General features: G+C 40.1%; 1 protein-coding gene across 1 annotated transcript in view; it reads right to left on the minus strand.

Annotated features, from left to right (window-relative positions):
- The window catches only part of Arhgap31 (Rho GTPase activating protein 31), a 105,812-nt gene that overhangs the window by 23,564 nt on the left and 64,434 nt on the right, over positions 1 to 17,814 (minus strand). The window contains exons 2-4 of the mRNA XM_005327618.5: positions 13,958 to 14,060; positions 11,360 to 11,504; positions 494 to 576 (exon numbers count right to left, since the gene is read on the minus strand). Of these exons, the coding sequence (XP_005327675.2) occupies positions 494 to 576; positions 11,360 to 11,504; positions 13,958 to 14,060 (331 nt within the window). The remainder of the gene's footprint in view (positions 1 to 493; positions 577 to 11,359; positions 11,505 to 13,957; positions 14,061 to 17,814) is intronic.

Raw genomic sequence — 17,814 nt, forward strand, 5'->3', positions numbered from 1 at the left:
ACTGCTAGGAAATTCTTTCTTACCCTTGTAGGGGCGGGGAACCCTGGGAAAGGGGGTGAAATTAGGGCTAAGCTGTGACACTGAAGCCAAAGGAGGGAGATGATGTAAGGACCAGTACTGATGAGCAGTATAGAGCTCAGTCAGCCTAGGGCTCCAGAGCCACAGTCATCCCCGCTGAAGAGCCATCTGGGTTTCCATCTTCTGGTCATGCTATAAATCTAGGTGAGAACCAAAGATGTCACTGACTTTGTATCAGAATGCCTTCCCATGGGACTCTTGATGAGCGCCCTGCTAGTGACTTGGGAGACAGGCTGCCCTTTACTACAATGACCCTGGTCTGGTACCAACACAATTTGATAACAGTGACCTACCCACTCATTTCCTAATGCCCCCAGGAGAGCCATTGTCCACTGAATTTGCTCCCATTTATCATGCCACCCTACCATTATACCACACTAAGAGTCTACATATTTGTTTTTCCAAGGATTCTTACCTATAATGGGATGGGGGAAGCTCCTGGATAATATTTTGGATTCTGGCCAGTTGGCCTTCTTCTGGGCAATATGACACTGCCTCCTGTGGAGAGGAACATGAAGTCACCCAGTGAGTGCTCAGGAACATGAACACCTACTGGCCTGAGCTGTTATTACTCAATCCCCCGATTCCAGGGTCAAAACCATGCTTAGAGGGCAGATCCCCCTTCCTAAGGGCATGCTTTTCTATGAAACCAACCAACCAACTACAATTTCTGAGGGTTCCCATTATGAAGCATCTTATTGTGCATGCACTTGGCAATGGGTGGGCTGTTTGGGTCTCTGAGTGTCTTCGGATGGCTGTTGGTGTGTGGGTAAGGAAGTGTAAGGATCTGCAGGACTGGGTGTGCTCCTTGAGTCCAAGCAGACTCTCAGAGATTCACTCGCATTCAGAGAGATGAGAGACAGAGTGAGAAGTTGAGCCTGCTGTCTCCACAGGAGCACAGGCCTATCACTATTTCATGACCTTGAGTCCTCAGCTGCTGTCTATCCTGGAAGCCAAGAAGCAGAAGAGACGTGCCTTCCTCAGCAGGGATAAGAGCTTTGTCCCTGAGACCTGGTGGCCTTGCCCCAACCTGCTTTCTGGTTGCTTTTTGATGGGTATTCTGCTCCTCCATCAGCACAGGGGAGGGAAGACAGTAATAGCATGAAAACAGTGTGCTTACAGGCCGGCCCTTGCTCATCTCTTACCTGCCAGAGTTGCTGTACCAGGCCAGAAGTTCTGCCTAGAGTCCCCTATTCCCAGCCCTGTGACCCTGTCCTGAGAATCTGTCTAGTCTGTGCCCAGGCTCAAGGGCCTCTCCAGGGCAGAGTGTGAGTGCTCATGAACTGCAGGATCATGAGCACTCACTGAGTCCAAGGCAATGGCAATCACTTTTTTTTTTTAACTGATGTGTAACTTATGTATATTAAAAATGTACAACTCTTCAGCTACCATTCCATGTTTTTTTCCTCATATGTAAATGCCTGAGTAACCCTACCTAGACCAATATGTGCTTTAAAAGGGGCTCTTGATCTTTTATTTTCTATTTATTTTGTAGCACTGGGATTGAATCCAGGGTCTGGCTCATGCTTGGCAAGCACTGTACCACCAAACCACTCCCACCCCCACCTTGATTTTGAATTCACAGGCATCTATATGGCTGATGCAATCTAATATTTCCTTTTGGTGTCACACACTTGTTTTATGTTTGCATACTGTTGTGGTTTGGATGTGAGGTTACCCCAAAAGCTCATGTGTGACACAATGCAAGAAGGTTCAGAGGATAAATGATTGGGTTGTAAGTCTTAACCCAATCAGTGAATTAATCCCCTAAGAGGGATTAACAGTGGTCACTGAAGTGATGGGGTGTGGCTGGAGAAGGTGGGACTTGGGGGCGTGGTTTGGGGGTATATATTTTTTATCTAAAGAGTAGAAAAATCTCTCCTTGCCTCCTGATCATGATGTGAGCTGCTTCCTCCCACCACTCTCTCCCGCCATGATGTTCAGTCTTACCTTGAGCCTCAAAGAATGGAGCCGGCTTTCTGTGGACTAAGACCTCTGAAACTGTGAACCCCCAAATAAACTTTATCCTCCCCTACAATTATTCTGGTCAGGTCCTTTAGTCACAGCAGTGAAAAAGCTAAGACAAATATAATGCCTGGTATAATAATAAAATGCATTTTTTAATTTAATAAATGTTTGCTGCAATACAACCAAAACTGAGATTCTAACAAATGGTTTTCATGTATTATTTATCTCCATTCAGTCTTTGGCTATCATTTCCTGGCTGATATTCACACTCCTAACTGTAGATTTTAGGCACTCATTTCTCATTAAGTGTGGAAGGCACTAACTTTACTTACTTTGTTTGCCGGGCCCTATTCTGAGCCACACCTCTATGTTCTAGCCTGACTTAGAGGAGTCCTGTCCCAGCCAGGACACCCCCAACCCTCTCACTTTCTCCTACTAAGTCCAATGTACTTATCTAGTGGGGTTATCAGTAATTCATTCTCCTCTGATAGAAGGAAAGCTCTCTAAATGCAGGAATGTGGTAAGTCCCCATTTACAGAACAGTGCTTGGCACATTATAGGTGAACCTTACATGGGGACATCATGTCAGGGCTTTGTCCACCAAGGTTTTTCTAGTTTACCCTTTTTATTTAATTCAAGTCACACATATATACAGAAGCCCACCATTTTAAAAGGCAGTCAGAATTCTCTACAGGGAAAACTTGAGCTCTCTTTTCCTCAGCAGAGATGGGGAGAAATGTGGGGCCAGGAGCATTGACAGTCTCAGGGGTCCCAACCTCCTGCTGGGTCTGCCAGCACAGAGAGATCACAGCTGCAGGCCTTGCTGTGTAAGACCTGAAGTATGGAGGGCCAGAGGCAAGGATGGGCCTCCAGGAAGTTCCCTTTCTCTCCCTAGGAGTTGTTTCTCAGAAAATAGGATTGTGGAGTGGACCAACTCCACAGTTAGGGAGAACTTCACCAGCAGGGCAAAGGGGAGCGGCTGCAGGGAAGGGAGGGGCTGCCGAATGCCTGTGGACCTTCCTAGTTTTCTGGTGCCTGCAGGGAGGGCTGGGAGGCCTCCCTCCTTCCTCTGCACCGACAGGATGGAGCTCTGCAAAGCTTTGCACCACTCCCCTTTTAAAAAATGTGTCTGGGGAATAAAGGTGCAGGTCAAGTTATCAATCCTCATGGAAAGTTCCTTTAACCTTTAGGAAGCTGTTAGTCATCTTTAGTCTCCAAGATGGAGCGCAGGCTTGCCCTGATGCCTGCAGGTCCCACTTGGGATTGGTGTTTATTTCATCATTCTCAGCCTCTCCCCATTCCACCCGAATCCTATCTCGAAGCTCTCTAGATCCTTGTTTTTCTCCCGGAGGGGTCAGGTCACTGCACATTGATTTTTAGTTTCTTTACTTTCCCCTGTCAGGATGGCACAACTGTCACTGAAACTAGGGAAGAGGTGTTGAAATTCTGACCTTCTTTTTTTTTTTTTCTTTTTGCCTGTAGGAGAACTTCACTCAGGCCTGACAAGTAATCACTCAGGTACTGCCCATAATCCCAGCTACTGGGGAGGCTGAGGAAGGAAGACCAGAAGTTCTCCAGCCTCAGCAACTTAGTGAGACTCTGTCTCAAAATAAAAAGGGTTGGGAGGTAGTTCAGTGATAAAGCACCCCGGAGTTCAACCCCCTCAGTCTTCCAAAAGAGAGGACTTCACTCCACATTAGCCAGGCCAATCTGGCTAAAGGCTAAATCTTAACTGAATCTATTAGTTCTTTCCCAATCGGTTTTTAACAAGACCAGCTTCCTGCTCTTTGAGGACTTGGGAAAAGGCTGGGATCTGGTCCTGGTGGTAGGGCCCTTACTCAGGGTTCTCTTTCCCCAAAGCTACCACTGCTACCACACCTCTGCTGCCTGGAGAGCCCCACTGCTATCTATGGTGACTCAACACAACCAACCAGGAACTCTCCCGTCCTGCTGTACCTAGCTGCAACTTCAAGTTTAACTAATTATTTAAAAATTGTTACAAACCTCTTTATTGTTTTAAATTATTAGATTTTTTTTTTAAAAAAGGACATTCATGTGCAAGATAAAAACAAAACAAAATATCCGAAAAGATAAATAGAGGAAAGTTAGTTTTCCTTCCAACTGCAGACCCTCAGTCTCCAGAGGTAACTACTGTATGTCCTTCATGGGTCTTTTGCATGTGACTTTGGCATACCCATGGAAGCAAGCAAGTGATCTGGCCATCTGTGAGTTTCTCTTCCGAGTCTCCCATCACCTTCACTTTGCTGGCTAAGTGCTGGCCCACACTGGCTCTGCATGTTCCCTCAAGCTTGGCATGGACCAAGCCAAGGGCCTTTGCACCTGCTGATTCTTCTTGCCACCCTCTTCCCCCAGATACTTGCACAATCTGTTCTCTTGCTTCATTGTCTCTGTGCAAATGTCACCTCATAGACAGACCTCTGATTATCCTAAAACACTGACCTTTCCCCCACACCGTGTTATTTTTCTTCATAGTACTTATCAACAATTCTCATTATAACTCTACACCCTACATGTGTTTATCATCTTTCTTGGTCATTAAAATGTAAGTTTCACTAAAGCAAGAATAGTATCTGTCTTTCTCACCATTAAATCTCCAGCCCCTAGAACTATGCCTGCCAATTGTATATAGTAGGTGAGCAATAAACATTTTTTGAATAAAATAAGTGATTACATTAATATTTTGCATTGTGCTTGAAAGCACCAAGCAGCTACATTTGGGCCACACTTCCAGGACAATATCATCTTAGGACCACTTTCCACCAGGATGAATACCAGCCTTGTTGAGGTAGCTTCCCTGGACTTTGGGCTCCTGGCTGGGTGACCAATCATCCTGGTTTGCCTGTTGAAGGATTTCTGCTGATATGGGACTTTCAGTATAAAAAGTGGCCATTGGCCCCTTTGCAATCATTTTAAGCTCAGGCACTAGTTGTTTGCCTCTTCATTTAGATGATGTGTGTAGGTCAACAGCAACCTACCAGCAAACATTTACTAAGTAATAGTTATCACATTTTCTAGTAGCTGAAGAACAAGGAAAAGAAACACACTAACTAATAAAATAGTTTGTGTCCTCAGGAAGCTTACATTTAATGAGCGAAACTGATACATAAAGAAATGATTTCAATATAAATATGTAATTATAGTACCTTCCCTAAAAACTCCAAATCAGCAAAATTTTCTCTTTTGGGTGTAAGAATTTTAGCTTAATTGATCTGAACAAAACTGATTTTTTTTTCCTAAAATGAATGGTGTATTTTTTTTTCTGATAAAAATAAAGCGTAATGTGGTAGGTTGAATAATAACTCCCAAGGATACAAGGTCCTAATCCCTGGAGCATGGAAATGTTAAAGCATTTGGACAAAGAGTCCTTAAAGTGTGATTAAGGTAAGGACCTTGAGCAGGGAGATTATTCTAGACTATCTGAGTGATCCCTAAAAGCAGTTTAAGAATCCTATGAATGAGATGCAGAGGGAAATTGACACAGTGAGAAGAAAAGGCAATGTGACCCTGGAGGCAGAGATGGGAGTGATGTGGCCATCAGCCAAGGAATGTCAACCAACAGCTACCAGAAGCTGGGAAAAGCAAGGAGTGAATTTTTCTCTGGGTCCTCTGGAGGGAGCACCAGCCCTGCTCAAACTTCAGGTTCAGCCTGGTGAAATTTATTTCAGACATCTGGCCTCCAGAACTGTGAGAGAATGAATTTCTGTTCAGTCACTTGATTTGTGGTACTTCATTACAGCAACCACAGGACACTAATAATGTACTAAAAACTAAAATATGAAATTTGCAAAAAATAAAAATCACCCTTTATTGCACTACTCAGAAATAACCACTATCCACCTACTTATATAGGAAGCATAAAAGAAGTGGTCTGTTCCAGGCCTCTCAGCATCAAATATGAACACTGGAATCATTTCCTATTTAGTTTTACATACTGATTCCTGCCCCCATTTAACTTTCTGTTGTGACTAATAAACATTCATAAAAAATATAACTCTTCTTGGCTACACAGTTTAAAAAATAGATTTATTATTTATTATATCCAACTTCTATCTTGTAGATACAATAAAAAATTTGGATATTATATATACCATTGCAATAAAAATATTTAGAAACCAGTTATTTGTGTATATACCTGATTATTACCTTATTGCAGAGTCCTAATTGTAGATTTATTGGATTAAAGAATATGAACATTTTAGGAACTTTGACAGTAATTTCTGATGACTTTCTGGAGTGTTCATCAAGTTTATATTTCCGGTAAAAAAATGTAAAGAGTCAATCTTATTATGAGCTTACCAGCATGAAATGATAATGTTTAAAAAATTTTAAAAATAAGCAATATATTTTCCTAATAATCAACAATTTTAAAATATTTTCTTTTTCTCTGAATTATTAAAGTTCTTTGCTTCTTTGTTTAGAGGAGTGTTATGTGATTTTTCTCTTTACATTGATAAGTAGGAGTTATATATAAGGAATATTAATCTCTTTTGTCATTTTATTATAAATAGTTTTTATAGTTAGCCACTTGCTTTTTAATTTTATTAATGTATTTTTTCTTAAATAAAATTATTATTTTCTTAAATTAAATTAAATTATTATTATTATTATTATTATTTGCAGTACTGGGGATTGAACCCAGGGCCTCACACATGCTAGGGAAGTGATCTATCACTAAGTTACATGTCCTGATATTTACTGTGTTTTTTAATGTAGAAAAAATAATGTACAAATAGTTTAGTTGGTTAAATTTGTCTTTGTCATTTTTTCCTTTGCTTTAATTGTTATTCTTCTGTACCCTGAAATCTGCTAAATGGTAAGAATTCAATTTGATTTCCTCCTCTCTAACAGCAATTATCCTAACACTGTTTATGGAACTCTTCCTTTAGTATTTCTTTTATTATGTTATTTATGTTATAATACATAGGCATTGTGTTATTTACTACCTACTCAAGTGATCACTGCTTATAAGTGGCATGGGATTCATGAGACAATTTTAATCTTTACCTCCACTTACCATTTGTACCACCCAGACAAGTCTCACTGAGCCTCAGTTTACTCATCTATACAACAGACAATAAAATCTACTTCATAGAGTTATTTTAAGGATTAAATGAAATAATACTTATAATGAGTTTATGATATAGTAAGCACTCAACAAATATCAGCTATTATTGTTACTATTATTCCACCAATGTTTTTTTTCTAATTCTCTCATTCCATTCTCTTCTTTGACTTCAGCTGAGCAAGTAGATTTAAATAAATTATTGTGAGAATGCACAACAATGTAACACAGCTATTTTCATATCCCTGAAGGTTGTTTATATTATCTTCATTACTGTGATCAAAGAAATCTATTAAATGATAAATTCTGCAACATAGTTAACTTTGCTAGGTCCTACTTCTGTAGAATTTGTAACAAAACATTCCTATTTTATTTTTTAGTGTCAATACACTGCTTAAGTACAATGTCATTTTCTTCAAATTTGAAGACAAGTTGACAAAATGTTGCTTTTGTATATTTCAATTGCTGTGAGAGAACAACATGACCAGTCCTATCAGGGAAGGGAACAAGGAGAGAGAAATGTGCGTTTTGTTCTTAGCCTGTAGATAAGACCTACAAAGAAACATATTTCTAAAGTTTCTAGATAAGAATTCCTATCAACCTCTGACTACAATAGAATAGATAGCATTTAGGAGAAATTAGACTCACTTGATTCATTTTCATGATGATATTCTATCACATTCAAAGATGATACTATTATACCGACAAGAGGATCATGAATATGTAGAAAACAATGGAGTCTTACAATTAAAATAGCAATAAGGTATTGTTTTTAGTTAATTCGGATTGGCAAACAATTTAATAAATGGAAAATATCCAGTATTGGCAAAGCTGCAAGGAAAGCACATTCCTGTTTCTCTGGAGGACAGTTTGAAAATAGGGAACAGAATTTTAAGTAAGAACTTTTTACTCAGCTAGTCTGCTTCAATGATTTTTCTCCCCTAAGGGTACAAATAGACAAAAATGTAAATGTGCATAAATGTTTATTATAACAGTCTTAATAAAAGCAAGGTATTGAGAAACCAAAAACCTAAATGTCCATCAGTGGGAGACTGGTTTCAGAAATCATGTACCATCAGAAGGATCACAAGTTCAAAGCCAGCCTCATCGACATAGAGAGACCTAAGTAACTCAGTAAGACCCTGTCTCTAAATAAAATATAAAAAGGGGGCTCAGTGGTTAAGAAACCCTGGTTTCAAGCCCTAGTTCAAAAAAAAGAAAAAAAAAAAGAAAGAAAGAAACAAACAAACAAACCATGGCGCATGTGAAAGAACTCTCTGTGACAACAGTGTCTCTTTACATTTATTAACATGAAAAGATTGTCACATTGTTGAAATGAAAATGTCTCAAAACAGGAATATATTGTATTGAAAAGAAAAAGTGTGTGTGTGTGTGTGTGTGTGTGTGTGTGTGTGTGAGAGAGAGAGAGAGAGAGAGAGAGAGAGAGAGCACCCATACTAAAGAGTGAAAGAGAAGATGGCAGATACGCTTGAGTGTGGGATTTCCACAGGTGATTTATACCTTATCCTTTATACTTCCTTTATATTACCTTTTTTTTTTTTTTTTTTTTTTGTACTGAGGATTGAACTCAGGGGCACTCAAACACTGAACCACATCCCCAGCCCTATTTTGTATTTTATTTAGAGACAGGGCCTCACTGAGCTGCTTAGTGCCCTACCATTGATGAGGCTGGCTTCGAACTCGAGATCCTCTTATCTCATGCTCCCGAGCTGCTAGGATTATTACTTTTTTTAAAACACACTTTTTTTTTTTAAGAGAGAGTGAGAGAAGGGAGAGAGAGAGAGAGAGACAGAGAGAGACAGAGAGAGAGAGAGAGAGAGAGAGAGAGAATTTTTAATATTTATTTTTTAGTTCTCGGTGGACACAACATCTTTGTTGGTATGTGGTGCTGAGGATCGAACCCGGGCCGCACGCATGCCAGGCAAGCATGCTACCGCTTGAGCCACATCCCCAGCCCAACACACTTTTATTTTGATCTGGAAAAACTTAACACAACAAAAACACTATGCAAAGAACAAAATACTGAAGGAAACACTCAGAACATGTTAACACTGTAGTCTTTGGTCCTTAAGGAAAGACCAAGGGTTCCTTTTTACTTTCTTCCATTTCTCAAATTGTCTACTATGACAACTCTACAACCGAATGTATGTGTTGACTTCTGTAGTGGTCAATGTTTACCCCTAAGTTGGATTTTTTTTTTTGCATGTGTGAGTTGGTCTTTTTTTTTTTTTTCATCAAAACATTAATGTATTTTTAGTGGATAAAATTAGGAAAGTTAATGTGTAGAGAAGCAAGAAAAATGATGTATGATCCCATCACTAAAATAAATGGGTCAGTCTTTTAAGCATCCTTTCTTTTGATCCTTCTTAAAATTAAAGCTATGTATCTGGGTCTGTTTGAATTTATCATCATGAATATTTCCTAGTATCAATGAAAACTTTTAAGTACATATTTAAAGACCCAAGCCTGATTTTAAGAAATAGCATTATTCTTAAAATAAAAAGAGAATAAAATTATGGCATTTTCAGGTAAGTGGATGGAGTTGGAGAATATTGTGCTAAGCAAAGTCAGTCAATCCCCCCAAAACAAAGCCATATGTTTTCTCTGATTATGATGGGGCAGGGGGCATGGGAAGAATGGAGGAACTTTGGATTGGGCAGAGGGGAGAGTGGGGAGGGGTTATGAGGGTAGGAAAGATGGTGGAATGAGATGGTCAATTACCCTAGGTACGTGTATGATTGCGGGAATGCTGTGTACAACCAGAGAATTGAAATGTTGTGTTCCATTTGTGTACACTGAATTCAAATGCATTCTGCTGTCATGTACAACTAAGTAGAACAAATTTTTAAAAAAGAAGTAGCACTTTTTTATTCCTTTATCATTTAAAATGGAAGAACTTTTCATATGCTCAAAATAAGTAAACCACAGAACCTGATGGTGGCACACGCCTGTAATCCCAGCAATTAGGGAGGCTGAGGGAGGAGGATCACAAGCTCAAGGCCAGCCTGGCCACTTGGTGAGAACCTGTCTCAAAAATAAAAATAAAAATAAAAAGATACAAAGGACTGGTGGATGGCTCTGTGGTAGAGTGCTTTACCTAGTATGTATAAGGACCTGGTTTCAATCCCCAGTACCATGAAAAAAAAATATTTTAAAAAGATGTTAATTACAGGGCTATGAGCATGATCCTCTCTCACTATTAGAACCTAGATCTGGTCCTTACCAATAACCACAACTCCTCCAGATTCTCCATTTCAAACTTCTCCCTGTGACTCCCCTTCTCCATCACTCCATTGACCTACTGAGATGAAGAATCCTTTGATCTACTTCTTTAGTGTTACTCATCACCTTATACTCTTGTTCCTCTTCCTGTCCAGACTAAATCCCGTCGTCAGTTGTGTCAATGGTGCCCTGGTATATTCTCAAGTCTCCCTCTCCCCTCTTTTGCTAGCGGAACACCAACTTTGGGTAAATCCAATTCTGCCCACTCTATACTTCTACTCATGCAACACAATGTTCAAGCCCTATTTTTAATGATATTTCTGCAGACATCCTTTAAGCATTTATTCTCTTCTTAACTTGCCCATAGGTGTCCAATTTGGTGACCATATAGCTACTTGATAGGAATTTTGCTCTTGTCCATTCATCCTGCCCACCAACCCAATAAACTGACCATTCCTGTGCGTCCTCTGGATTGCTTTTCTCAGTTTCTGTTCTCTTCCCAGCTTTCTGACCTATCCTCTTGAGTTTTGTTTGTTCTCACTCCCTTCCCTACCTACCCACCTCTTTCTCCAACCCCCCAAAGAAACAGAAGGAATAGCCTGATGGAAATGAACCAGTAGTGCATGCCTAGCATCAGGGGTCTCAGGTTCCTGTCCTGCCTCTGCTGAGTGACCTTGGGCCAGCCACCTCTCTTCTCTGATTCTCAGTTTCCTCCCTATACAGTGAGTCCCATCAGTTGAATAAACATGGAGATAATTTAATTCAGCTCTTAAAACAAATAACATGATTCTGAAAATTCAAGAAAGAAACATTTAGCGGACAGTTCCACTACCTTACATTCCTTACCATACCATCCAACTTCCATCACCATGCTAAGATAATGTCAGCCAGCTGGTGAGTACTATTATTGTTATTTTAGTGCTGAAACTCTCCTTAGCCCTTTCATGCATCCCACCCGGCAACCATGATGGAAATCCAAACACTCACCGTGAATTTCCCATAGAGCTCGTAAGTCAGGAGGGGGTTGGGCAGCTCCCTGAAGTAGAGCTTGCAGAGGGAGCCCACACAGTGGATGTCCTGGAGGTACACTTCCCTTGTCAGATCTGGACATTGATCTGAGCCAAACTCTTGCCTGAAACAACACAGACGGAGACATAACAATCCCAGGGAACATGTGTTCCATGTCAGCAACTGCTTGGCAGCTGAGGGGTAAAAAGAGCCTACAATGTGATCCAACTGTATTTTTGACCTTGAATCTACTCCAGGCCCAAGGAAGTCATGGGAAGGCTTCAACTTCAGGTGTGACTCTTCCTTGCAAAATCTGCTGTGATTGGAAAGACGTAAAGCTCATTTACAAGTGGATTACCTGTGGCATTCTATCTGCAATCTCAGTTATTAGCATGGGGAAATATGAAAACAATTTGCCAAAAGGGCCTATTGAGATTTCAGTATTTTTCCAAAACATTGCTCAAATGAAATTCTCTTTCTTATAAAAGAGACCAAAACCAGGGTGGATCAGTCAGTTCATTATCACTCATCTCCATATACTGATGTCACAAACAACTTAATCAGCTGTCTCGTTGATGCTCAATGGAACCTTCGAGGCTGCCTGATGGTGATTCCCATGGTATAGATGAGCTTATAAATATCTTAAACACTCCACAGTGGGATGTCTGGGAACACCATCTGATTCTAGACCTGATTTACAATTAGAAAACATTTCCTGAAAAGGTTACGTGAATATACTGCCTCGAATAATATGTAGTTAGAAGTTAAAAATTGGTTGAAAAATGATGATGATTCATATAGAAGTTAGGCTTCTTAAGAGTATTCACTTGGTGAGTAAGGGAGTGACAAGGTCAACAGGAATCTCAGAACCAGCATTTTCAAAACAGCCCACAGCACATTCTGTATTGCAGTTCTGTCCCTTGAAAAGGGCAAGGGAATCTCTGATGCTGTCAGGAACTGAAAGCAAGCAATGGGGCCTTGAAAGGAGAGCTGCACCACGGCTTCATGGATTCTTAGGTGTATGTTCTAAGAGAACAGAGGGAGAATAATGTAGAGCTCATTTATTTAGCCCCCGAATTTCTCTCGTTAAAGCTAAGGCCAGTTCTTAAATGAAGAAGAATTTGTCACCACCAAAAGGTCTTTCCAGAACACCAATAGTGGGTAATGCACTTCAGAGCTAAGAGTAAACCATTAAGAACTACCTGCTGCTGGGTACGGTGGTACATGCCTGTAATCCCAGTGGCTTGGGAGGCTGAGGCAGGAGGATCTCGAGTTCAAAGCTAGCCTCATCAATCACAAGGTGTTAGGCAACTCAGTGAGACCCTGTCTCTAAATAAAATACAAGATAGGGCTGGGGATGTGGTTCAGTGGTTGAGTGCCCCTGAGTTCAATCCCTGGTACCAGGAAAGAAAAAAAAAAAAAAGAACTACCTGCTGTTAAAAGCTGGAGGTGTGGCTTAGTGGGAGAGCACTTACCCAGCATATGGGAATTCCTGGGTTCAATCTTTAGCACCATGAAGGAAAAAAAGTACTTGTTTTTTAAAATAAATCTTAAAAATGGCACATGAGTGGAATGATGTAAACAGGTATAGTCATTAAAATCCATGGCTGTAATCAACAAATTATTTTTCTTAAGAGTCATTGTTTCACCAGGAATAAAAAGGATGTTTTCTTCCTTTGATAAAATTTAATTTTAAGTGAGGTTTGAAAAGGAGGAACAGAAACCAAATAGGAGGAAGAAGAAGAGAGCTGAATTATCTGCATAACCTATTCATTTACACATTATTCTTACAATAAGAATGTTTTCATGGTTTTAAAAGTTGACATTTATAACTAAAGAACATATTATAAGTATTTAAAAATAACCACCAAATGAATTTGTTTTGGCATTAAAAATATTATGCAAAATACATAAACCTATTGCTTTAGTCATAGAAAATATATACTTTATATGTACTGCGTACATATGCTACATATAATCTACACGTATATCTCTGTTGTGTTAAAGGTTTTTGCCCTCTTAATGTGATAGAAATTTCTTTTAAATGTTTAGGATATACCCATAGAATTAGAAATGGTTTATCCATTAGTAATTTAAAAAATACCAGTATCAAAGAAATGAACAATCATGCAGACTTTTGATTTCTTGAACCAGTAAAATATCAAATGTGTGCTAACTGGAAAACACAGCCATCCCCCAGCTCTGAACACTACCTAAGGAGACCTGATCTACCCGAGCTTCTAGGTAGGCAAAGGAATGGTAGTACATCACCACGTTTTCCTAACTTGTCATTCAGGTCATTGGAGTTATCAAAACTGCCTAAGACTAAACCTTGTTCAAGACAAAGAAACAGATTAAAAATTCCAGAACCTATTGCTGAAAAGGATTTTCTCAGGCTGGGGAGCTTCTTCCTTAAGATTAAGAACACTGGGCATCTGAAAGCAGTCCCATTTGATCTCTAGCCACCACCACTGTTCCCACCATTCCTTCAGGTTTTTTGTACTCCCAAGACCTGCCAACAGAGGTATGGACAGAGGGAGGATCATGGGAGAATTCTGGTGCTTTCTTTTTGTTTACCTTAGCCGTTGTATGTTTGAGGTGACTCCTGAAAGCCGGTAGATTCCATCTACAATGCCGTGAGTCTCTATAAACTCTGCACAGCTCTTCAACACATATGGAACTATGTAAAAGAAAAGGAAAAAACAATAAAGTATTAGATGTCAATCTGACTGTCTTTTATGGATATCCTTTTAAAAATCCTTGTCTCTTCAAAGAGGAGTAAGTATGGAACTCACATAAGCTACAAATGGAAATGATTACTTACAAGTGGTAGGTAGTCCTTTTCTCTTTCAAAAAATCATAGAGTTTTGACAAAGCCTAGAACACTCATGCATATGAATATGAAAAATATGCAATAATTTAGATATCTGATGCCAGAGGTGATTTTGGAAATTCCACAACTCAATCTCCTCATTATACTGGTTCTCTACCAGTGACCACTGATGTGGTTTCCTGGCCACCATCATCATTATCCCCTGGGCACTTGTTGGATATACAAATCTCTGGCCCCACCCCAGAACTATTGATTCAAATTCTGAGGGTGGGGCCCGCAGTATAAGTTTTAATAAGCAGAGTTACTTGTGGGTAATTCTGATGCAACCTAAAATTGGAGAACCACTCCCTGATTTTATACACAAAGGAACCAAGACAGGTAAATTTACTTAACTCACTCACCATTACTAGTTGCTTATGAAAAGCAGTTCACACATGGGAAGAAAAATGCTTATATACTTATAAAATATAAAAGATAAATAAGACACAAAATTGAATATACGCTGAATTCAGTTATGTTTAAAAAAAAAAAGGAAAAGAAAAAATTGTGAAGGAAAAATGACTGGAAGAAAATCTGACCTAATGGCAAATGCTACTTAAAGATTAAAGTGCTAAAATGTCCTTTTAAAGGTGAGAACCTCTGCCTCTTCCTTCTAGTCATTGACTTAAGTGGACCACATGAAAGGGACTGACATGGCCTCTTGGATTCCTGCCACTCTTGAGGTTCAGAGCCCTAACAGATGAGCCTGGCATGCAGTTCTCTCCTCAAGGCTGACCTTGGGGAACTCAGCCAATTTGGTGACGCAGAAAGCAGACACAGTCCTTTCAGATGTACAGAGACAGCAGCCAGTCACTTGCCACCTGGGTCCCTGGACAGAACCATCTGAATTCCCCCTGTGAGAGAGCAGGGAATAGTGGTTTATTGGGGAACAATCCAAGCCTCAGGATAAGTCTTTAGTGATTCCTGGAGGCCTAGAGCTGATGCAGGCCCCGTAAGCTAAGGCCTGGGTAAACACTGTGCTTATATTCTCAACACATATCCAATCCATTATTTCCTTAAATTAAACTAATACTAATTCACTAATGAATAATTAGTTTAATTATTGCCCAGGTTCACACGTACCCACAATTCCAAAGTGGACTGGACCTTTGTGTGGGAGACACCAGGTGTTCAGATTCTGCATTCTACCTGAATTCCCTATTATAGCACTTTCCAAGCTCTCCCTCCCATGTGCTTCCAGGTGCTCAGTAATGTTCATCATACTTATTCAGTCCGTCCCTCAAAGGCTGTCTGTGCCCAGAGTCACTCCCTTTGGGGGACACACCCATGTTTTGATCCTAGCCTATCCTCCATGACTGAAACTGGGGAGAAGATTCTCAGTTAACCCAAGTGCAAAGTGGTCAGGGAGTGGACCTGGGATTGGAATTACTGGAAGAGCTACGATTGGATGTGTCTTAGAAAATAGGGTTCTTGGTAAGATTTTTGTCTCCTACTCTCATGCAAATAAAGAAAGAGTTCCCATGCTTAAAAGAACACACACACAAACACACAAACACACACACAAAACAACAACAACAACAACAACAAAAACCCTCCTGTGCACAATAATGACAACTCTCTCCCCATTCCACCATGCTCTTCCCTAACTGGCCTCATGTGGTCTACGGCTGGGAGGGCACAGTTGGAGGCCAAACTACCTTTCTAACCTTTGACAAAATGTATAATGATTCTGTTTCTTAATTCCCACATCTGCAGTATGCAGATAATAGTGATACTAACTCATAGCTAGGGCTGAAATAATACTTGTGGACATTTAGCACAGACCCTGGCATATAAGAAGCTAAAAATAAAATATATTTAAAAAGCTCATAAAAATAGTAGTGACAACTACTATTTCTATGTGTAGCTTATCTAGGGTACAAATTTATAATTTGGTTTTCTTGGTGAAAACAGAGCTTGCCTTCTTCCATCCAGTGGGCTTATACCAGTCAAAACTCATCTCAATTCTTTGGAATGGTGTCCTTTGGTAAATGTTTCTATGTGAGAACAATTTTGCTTCTTCAGGATTTCTTTTCTGCACACTTAGGCATATCTTTGTAGCACAAAGGCAGTAGGAATCAAGTACACATATTGTGAATTGGGGGTTTGGGTGTCAAGCTTGGCCTGGGGCATTTGAACTTACAGATTTGTTTCATTGGGATTTTTTCCTTTTTTGTCGTTGTTTTGTGGTGCTGAGAATCACAACCAGGACCTCATGTGCTAGGCAACCTCTTTGCCACTGAGCTAATCCCTAGCCTCTGCACTTGTAGTTTGTACTGAGGTGTATGGCTGTTGTGCTGTGCAGAGCACCAGCGAACTTAAGAACTCTGAGCATTCACAAGTAGGACTCAAACAAAAGCCTTGGACTTAAAGAGTCTTTATAAAGAACATCCTAGAAAAGGGGCAGTACAGTGTCATCAACTTGTCCTAGCCTGTCCTCAGAAAGGGACCTCCTGGTATTCTACCTCTCAGCACCAGCAACTCAGGCTCTGTTTGTTTTAAAGGTGGGGAAAAACACATTCCATTTACTCTGGCTTTGGTACAGAGGCCCTAGAACCTCTTGTCTACAGCTCTGTTTGAGCAGGTGGCAGCAGCAAAACAACCCAAGGGAAGAGGCCCTGTGGAGCGCTAGCTTTCCTGGATTCTCATTTGGGCTGAGTTGGAAGGTATAGGGATTCTCCTTCAGGCTCGCAATGGGAAAGGATTCATTTCATCTCTGTGCAATCAACTACAGCAGTGGTTCCCAGACTGTACTTGGTCCTGGGTTAGGTCTCCCCAGCCCAGCCAAGGCATCCTCTAGGGATCCTGACGCACTTGAAAGTTGAAGAATCACATCTAGATAGGAGCTTCTCATACTTTGATGTACATGCACAATCCCTAGGGGATCTTATTAACATGCATATGCCAATCCAGTAGGAAATTGGATGGAGGGAATGTTGAATATTTGCATTTCTAACATATTCCCAGGTGATGTGGGTACTGTCAATCTGCAGCCCACACTTCAGACTGCAAGAGTCTAAAGATAGTACTAGAGGAGGGTATTGCAGAGGCTACTAGAAGTTTTGTCTCAAAGTCTCAGAATCCTTTAGACTATTGTTTCCAATGTCCAACCAGATTGAGGACACCAGAGGATTCTGAAACAGGATAGAAGCTTGTTACAAAATAGCTGAGTAGTTATAGATGGAAAGAAAGCTCCATTGTCAATTTAGGCATGGGAAGGAGTGACACTGGAGGTTGGAGTCACAAAGTTACTTCTGTGGGATTTATCCTGGACCCAAAGAACTTTACGTCTCCTCCTACAGAGGTACGCACAGTTGCTGATTATAATATAATATTATAATCTCTTTGAATTTCTTCACTTATGGTTCTCTAACTACTCCCCACTTTTTGGTTTTGTTTAGTTTTTCCTGGATCAGTGATCTTAAAAGTTAAATTTTAATCTGAGCATAAAATACATCTTGAGGTGATTCCTGATGGAAAGGAAAAAATCTTACCCTTGATTTAGGCTTTACGGATTATGAAACATTATAAGCTCTTTTGTCTCATTTGATATAACCCTAAA

The sequence above is a fragment of the Ictidomys tridecemlineatus genome, chromosome 3 (assembly GCF_052094955.1).
Source record: "Ictidomys tridecemlineatus isolate mIctTri1 chromosome 3, mIctTri1.hap1, whole genome shotgun sequence".
Taxonomy (NCBI): Eukaryota; Metazoa; Chordata; class Mammalia; order Rodentia; family Sciuridae; genus Ictidomys; species Ictidomys tridecemlineatus.